General features: G+C 38.3%; 1 protein-coding gene and 2 long non-coding RNA genes across 4 annotated transcripts in view; all 3 read left to right on the top strand.

Moving 5' to 3' along the window:
- Positions 1–1,468, top strand: part of LOC104709938 (DExH-box ATP-dependent RNA helicase DExH3-like) — an 8,348-nt gene extending 6,880 nt beyond the window's left edge. The window contains exons 16-20 of the mRNA XM_010426474.2: positions 2–100; positions 205–264; positions 363–515; positions 610–720; positions 803–1,468. Of these exons, the coding sequence (XP_010424776.1) occupies positions 2–100; positions 205–264; positions 363–515; positions 610–720; positions 803–1,285 (906 nt within the window). The 3' untranslated portion in view covers positions 1,286–1,468. The remainder of the gene's footprint in view (position 1; positions 101–204; positions 265–362; positions 516–609; positions 721–802) is intronic.
- On the top strand, positions 2,450–3,979 carry LOC104708624. Of its 2 annotated transcripts, none has more exons than XR_002033058.1 (9): positions 2,450–2,523; positions 2,627–2,694; positions 2,791–2,844; positions 2,946–3,043; positions 3,159–3,290; positions 3,376–3,461; positions 3,559–3,656; positions 3,732–3,804; positions 3,910–3,979. It is a non-coding gene; the product is annotated as an uncharacterized LOC104708624 (long non-coding RNA). The 2 variants fall into 2 exon arrangements; XR_754787.1 differs by having other exon boundaries at positions 3,559–3,660.
- LOC104708628 overlaps positions 4,003–7,444 on the top strand; it is an 18,400-nt gene continuing 14,958 nt past the window's right edge. The window contains exon 1 of the long non-coding RNA XR_002033055.1: positions 4,003–4,107. This is a non-coding gene — a long non-coding RNA (uncharacterized LOC104708628). The remainder of the gene's footprint in view (positions 4,108–7,444) is intronic.

Genomic DNA, 7,444 nt, shown 5'->3' with positions numbered 1-7,444 from the left:
ACATGATGATTCAGCTCTCAACAACAAGCTAAGTCACAACCAGTCCCTGGTTCGTGCTATCATTTGCTCTGGCCTATTCCCCGGAATAGCATCTGTTGTGGTAAGTCTAAGGTACCTATGTCTCTGGCTAAGTCTCTGGCTAAGTCTCCTTTCTTCTGTCAGAGGGTTCGGTGAAATTACATATTGTCCTTCTTCTTTGCACAGCACAGAGAGACTTCCATGTCATTTAAAACAATGGATGATGGCCAAGTATCACTATACGCGGTTGGTCTCTTCAATCATATTTCCCAAAACCATTGGTTAAATCTCTCGATACAGCCATTGTTTATATAAATGGTTTTTTTACGATTCCTATGTTTCAGAATTCTGTTAATTCACGGTTCCCAACAATTCCGTACCCTTGGCTAGTCTTTGGAGAGAAAGTAAAGGTCAATGCTGTGCTCATACGGGACTCCACTGGTGTCCCTGATTCCAGTTTGATCCTTTTTGGTGGTGCACTGAGCACTGGAGTACAGGTGATTTTCCTCATTATCCTCTCTTTAACCGTTACACGAGTCAGATTCTGGAATATTCTGGGATTGAATGGGTTGAATCTCGTGTTGTTTCCAGGTGGGACATCTTAAAATGCTTGACGGGTACATTGATTTCTTCATGGATCCGAATTTGGCTGATTCCTACGTAAAGCTGAAGGAAGAACTAGATAAGCTTCTTCAAAGAAAGGCGAGTTTTTTCAACTTCATTAGGAAAAAAGTTTGTAGTGCAGCTCTTTAACACCTTTAGTATCCATCTTTTCGGTTTGCAGCTTGAAGATCCAAGCATGGACATACACAAAGAAGGAAAGTACCTCATGCTTGCAGTTCAAGAGCTCGTTGCTGGAGACCAATGCGAAGGTAGATTTGTCTTTGGCCGTGACACAAAGAGGCCAAGCCAACCGCAAATAGGAGAGAACAAACACTCCAAAGACGGGACAAACCCAAAGAGTCTCCTTCAGACACTTTTGATGAGAGCGGGACACTCGCCTCCGAAGTACAAGACAAAACATCTAAAGACAAACGAATTTAGAGCACTTGTGGAGTTTAAAGGGATGCAGTTCGTTGGTAAACCTCAGAGGAACAAAACGCTGGCTGAGAAAGATGCAGCTGTTGAGGCCTTAGCTTGGTTGACTCATACCTCTGATAATAGTAGTACAGGCCAGCACAATGAGGATGCAGATTCACCACCTGATGTAACTGATAACATGCTGAAACTCCTGGGAGGACGGCGTAGGCGGTCCAAGGGAAAATAATTGAATCTCTCTCTGTAGGTTTTTTTTGTGTATTTGTTGTGCCTTTGGACGATCTCAGATCCCAAAGTGATAGTAGTATACATACTTAGGAGACAAAACAATAGTATAGGGTTTATTAACATAAAAATCCGGAATTTCAGGGGATTTTGAAGTATTTTTAAAAATAATTGGAGCATTTATCATCTGAAATACATTTTGATGAGAAAGAAAAAAAAAAGATTCTATTATTCAAAATGCACTATTATTAGTTATCTAAAACACTCGAAAAAATCAGTTGAAGTATATTAAAAAAAAAAAGTGAAAAATACGTTGGTGGTTTCCATTAATCATAATTGTCTTATATTTGATAGTGTGGTTTTAAGAATTAAGGAAAAAATCGTTGTTGGTTTCTAAATGGTATTTGTATTTCACACCAAAATCATATTAATAAACTTTAAAAAGGAGCACGTGGATTTAGGAACAAGGAAAACACGTTTTTGGGTTTCCAAATCTCATTTATTTCCTTTTTTCTTTAATGGTCTATCCACCGTCAGATCTAAAATTACAATTACATCTAACGGCTGTAAATAGAAAGCTGGCAAAAAATAGGATTTGGTTTTATTAATAACCGTTGGGGTTCTCTCTCTATATAAAGCACTGAGGTCGTCTTGTCCTCTTCACCACCTGAGACGGAGAAAAAAAAAAAAAGTAAAGAGAGAGCGTTCGTTCTAATGTCGACGGGGAACGAATCTGAAGATACAGATAGTGAGAGAGCGTTGTTACGGAGACTAGGGTAAGCATTAAAGGCATGTTTGTTCTGCCTGAACGAATCTGAAGATANGTGAATTGCATCTTCTTTCACTTCTCGTTTGATTCTTTTAATGTCTCTTTCCATTTTTCTTTCAGGCCATGTGGATCATCCCAAAACCAGTTGGAGTTGTCACATGTCCTCCAAAANCTTTTCTTTTCTTCTTCTTCTTCTTCTTCTTCTTCTTCTTCTAAATCTATGAATCAGTTTGATTTGATTTTGATTAACTGAGTTAATTAGGGTTTGATTCGGAAACGTGTTGAGTTAAAAAGTTTGTATTTTTTTGATTGATTTGTTTACTAAACTAACGACAATTCATTCTTTCGTTGGCAATCTGATGATGATTCTACTGATGGATGCTTTCTGGTCTTTTTGATAGTCCCCCGACTCATTCAACACGGTCTCCCTTGTCTTCGTCCCCTCTTCAAGTTCCGCTCCAACAGACAACAGAGTAAGTTAACAAATCCGTTTAAAGTTTGTTTTTTTTTTCTCATTCATTGTTACGATTTAGATCGGAATGAGACTGATATGTTGGTTTTTTGCTTCCTTCACAGAATGAGGGGTGATGCAGCAACAACAACGATGGGATGGGAAATTAATATCCCTTTTTCTTAATCTCCCTGTAAGTGAACTCAAATTCCTTTTTACTGTTTTTTTTCTTAACCTGTTTGAAGGTAATCCTTAATTCAGATGTGGAGGTTATTGAATTATGATGTAGCTTGTGTGATAAAGTTATCGCAGAACCGTGGACAACACACTTATTATGCCCTGTGTAAGTTATCATTCCCCACCGATACTTGAATTTGCTTCTTCTTTCATTACTACTTACTCGTTTGATTTTTTAACGTCTGCCTTGTTACATATGGTTTTTAGTTTCAGGCCTCCTGTGGATCATCCCAAAAACCAGTTGGAGATGTTACATGTCCTCCCTCCTAAAGGTGAAACCTTTCTTTTGTCTCCCCACAGACAGAGTGAGTTAAAATCTGCTTAAAGTTTGGTTTTTTTTCTTGATCATTGTTATGGTTTAGATCTAGGGGACTAATATTTTGGTTTTGTTTTCTTTGTTGTTTGTTGTTCCTATTCTAGATTGGAGAATATGTTATCTTCGTCGAATTGGGGATGAGATGCACTATATGACGCAGCAGTAACAACAACCAGTTTGAAGTTAAATCTTTTATTCAGATGTGGAGGTTATTTGACAAACACACTTATGCCCCTGTAAGTAATTCTCCTAATACGTGAATTGCATCTTCTTTCACTTCTCGTTTGATTCTTTTAATGTCTCTTTCCATTTTTCTTTCAGGCCATGTGGATCATCCCAAAACCAGTTGGAGTTGTCACATGTCCTCCAAAAGGTGAAACTTTCTGTCTCGAATCTCCACACGCAGAGTGAGTTAAAATCTGCTTAATGTTTGGTTTTTTTTGGTCATTGTTACGATTTAGATCGGAAGGAGACTGATATTTTTTTTTTTGGTTGAATCTCTAGATGGTTCACTTTCTTCATTGAATCGGGGATGATGCACTTTATGACACAGCAACAACAAGGATGGAATGGAAATTTAATATCCTTTTTCGTAATCTCATGTAAGTAAGTGATCTCAAATTCCTTTCCTTTTACTCTTTTTTTCTTATCCTGTTTGAAGTTAATCCTTAATTCAGATGTGTGTGGAGTTACTGACTACCAGCTTGTGTAACGTCATCATAGAGCCGTGGACAAACACACTTATCTTCTGTAAGTGAATTCTCCTGCTACTTGAATTGCATCTTCTTTCATTACTCGTTTGAAGTGTAATGCACTCTTTTCTTGTTTTTGTTTTTGTTCCATTTACAATTTTAGGGTTTAATTGAAGTGTCTCTCTATTGAAGTGTTCATATGGTCTTAGTCTTGATGGTCAACTAAGTCAACGGTGCTCTTNTTATCTTCGTCGAATTGGGGATGAGATGCACTATATGACGCAGCAGTAACAACAACCAGTTTGAAGTTAAATCTTTTATTCAGATGTGGAGGTTATTTGACAAACACACTTATGCCCCTGTAAGTAATTCTCCTAATACGTGAATTGCATCTTCTTTCACTTCTCGTTTGATTCTTTTAATGTCTCTTTCCATTTTTCTTTCAGGCCATGTGGATCATCCCAAAACCAGTTGGAGTTGTCACATGTCCTCCAAAAGGTGAAACTTTCTGTCTCGAATCTCCACACGCAGAGTGAGTTAAAATCTGCTTAATGTTTGGTTTTTTTTGGTCATTGTTACGATTTAGATCGGAAGGAGACTGATATTTTTTTTTTTGGTTGAATCTCTAGATGGTTCACTTTCTTCATTGAATCGGGGATGATGCACTTTATGACACAGCAACAACAAGGATGGAATGGAAATTTAATATCCTTTTTCGTAATCTCATGTAAGTAAGTGATCTCAAATTCCTTTCCTTTTACTCTTTTTTTCTTATCCTGTTTGAAGTTAATCCTTAATTCAGATGTGTGTGGAGTTACTGACTACCAGCTTGTGTAACGTCATCATAGAGCCGTGGACAAACACACTTATCTTCTGTAAGTGAATTCTCCTGCTACTTGAATTGCATCTTCTTTCATTACTCGTTTGAAGTGTAATGCACTCTTTTCTTGTTTTTGTTTTTGTTCCATTTACAATTTTAGGGTTTAATTGAAGTGTCTCTCTATTGAAGTGTTCATATGGTCTTAGTCTTGATGGTCAACTAAGTCAACGGTGCTCTTCTAAATCGAGACATGTATGTATGAAGCCAGAACTTAGAAGAGATTGTGTCTAATACATGTTCACCTTCTTGCTTCCTCAGCCAGCAATCCCAGCTCCTCTCTTTCTCCCTCCTCCACGGTTTGCCTTCCAACTCTGCTTCTTCTTTTCTTTTCGTTTTGATCTCTGTTAGGTGATTTTTGTACGAATGATTTTTATTTATCTTCTTTGTGATGTTCTGTGTTGTGTAGCTCAGACGAGACCTATGGAGTTTGGTGAAACCGAAGACTGCTTTTGGAGTTGTGATGTTCTGTTGTTGTGATGTTTGATGAGAGTCATGCCTGGAACCAATTCAAAGCTGCCACTGATCTCTTAGCCAAGAAAAATGATTGACCTCCATTGAAAACTAACAAGGTCTGTTTCTCTAAATTTTCTTCTGTTCTTCTTTTCTTATGGATCGTCCGACAATGTATGATCTGTTTTGGCATGTCTCTTTCTGGTAGGTGCATCTTGCTAGTGGAAGATACATAACACAAGGAGCCAAGTGAATGTTTGTTCTGTTGATTTGTGGACTCGAGGAAGGAGGCTTCTTGCAGAGCCAAACTCAAAAGGCCAAACTCAAAGAGCAATCCCAGCTTCTATCTTTCTCCTCCACGGTTTGCCTTCCAACTTTGCTTCTTCTTTTTCTTTTCTTTTCATATTGATCTCTGTTAGGTGGTTTTGTAAGATTAATTTTTATTTGTCTTCTTTGTGATGTTCTGTGTTGTGTAGCTGAGACGAGACCTATGGATTTTGGTGTAACCGAAGACTGTTGTTGGCCATGGAAGATACACATTCTCAAGGAGCCAATCGAGATGTTTGTTCTGTTAACTGGTGGATTCCAGGAGGCTTCTTGCAGATCAAATTAGTGGCCAAGGTTCCATTTTTTCTCTCTGTTTCTTTTTGGCCGTTGGCTTGGAAGCATTTATCTTGACTGAAGTTTACTATGTTCCAGGTTGTACATGATCATGAGCTAGTGAAGTTGTGATGGCTGCAGGAGGAGTATCTGAGCTATGCTTTGCTAAACCAGGTCTTAAAGAGAAAGCAAAGACAACCAAACCCTAGAAGACCTCTTCCTATACAATTAAACTTGGTACTATCTGATCTCACTCTCTCTATCTCTTTCCGTCCTTCTTCTTCTTGTTTGCAAATTCTCATCTTTTTCTGTTTTTTGACCATGGATTTTATTTAGGTGATATTATATTTCCATGGATGTTTGATGAGATTCATGCCTTGAAGCCATTCAAAGTTGCCGCTGATATCTTGGCCAAGAAAGATGATTGACCTTCATTGGATGATAGTTGCTACATTGAAAACTAAAAAGGTCTGTTTCTCTTACTCTAAATCTTCATATGTTTTCTTTTTCTTATGGATCCGACAATGTTCCATCTGTTTTGACATGTCTCTTTCTGGTAGGTTTGTGTTGGTCTTGGAAGATACATCACGCAAGGAGCCAAGGGAAGAGGTTTGTTCTGTTGACTGCTGGGCTCGAGGAAAGAGGCTGCTTACAGAGCCAAACTCAAAGGCTAAGGTTTGATTTTTTTTTCTCTGTTATCTATCTTACAGGTTTTTATTTTTCGAATTCTCACGCAATTTCTCAGCAATTTCAGGTCCGTGAATAGAGTTCCTTGTACTCAAAGCTGAAGTCAACGGTGCTCTTCTCCATCGAGACATGTATGTATGAAGCCAGAACTTAGGAGAGATTGTGTCTGCTACATGTTCACCTTCTTGCTTCCTCAGCCAGCAATCCCAGCTCCTCTCTTTCTCCCTCCTCCACGGTTTGCCTTCCAACTTTGCTTCTTCTTTTCTTTTCGTTTTGATCTCTGTTATGTGATTTTTGTAAGATTAATTTTTTTTTGTCTTCTTTGTGATGTTCTGTGTTGTGTAGCTCAGACGAGACCAATGGAGTTTGGTGAAACCAAAGACTATTGTTGGCCATTGAAGATACACATATCACAAGGACCCAAGTGAATAGCTAGCCCAGATGTTTCTTCTGTTGAATGGTGGATGATTCGAGGAGGCTGCTTGCTTGCAGATCAAACTCAATGACCAAGGTTCCATTTTTCTCTCTCTGTTTCTTTTTGGTTAACCATTTATCTTGACTGAAGTTTTGCTTATCATTGCTATGTTGCAGATTTTATATGATGATAAGCTAGTGAAGTTGTGATGGCTGCAGGAGAAGTATCTGAACCCTTGTATCAGAGCGTGTTGTTGGCTTGTTGCTTCTCTAGGATAAAGAATATGCTTTCTTCACAGAATGAGGGATGATGCGTGCACACTATGACGCAGCAACAACAAAGATGGAATGTAATATTAATATCCTTTTTCTTAATCTCTGTAAGTGATCTCAAATTCCTTTCCTTTTACTGTTCTGTCTTTACCTGTTTGAAGTGAATCCTTTATTCAGATGTGGAGGTTGTTGAATATGATGCAGCTTGTGTGGTAAAAGTTATCGCAGAAACGTGGACAACACAATTTTTCCTGTAAGTATAATTCCCGAATCGCATCTTCTTTCACTACTCGTTGTCTCGTTTGATTTTTTTAACATAGGTCTTGTTACATATGGTGCTACTTTCAGGCCTTGTGGATCATCATCCCAAACCCAGTTGGAGAGGTTGGTTACA

This window comes from Camelina sativa, chromosome 8, assembly GCF_000633955.1.
Source record: "Camelina sativa cultivar DH55 chromosome 8, Cs, whole genome shotgun sequence".
Classification (NCBI taxonomy): domain Eukaryota; kingdom Viridiplantae; phylum Streptophyta; class Magnoliopsida; order Brassicales; family Brassicaceae; genus Camelina; species Camelina sativa.
Note: the sequence above shows the minus strand (reverse complement) of the source record. Positions and strands in the feature narration are given on the sequence as shown.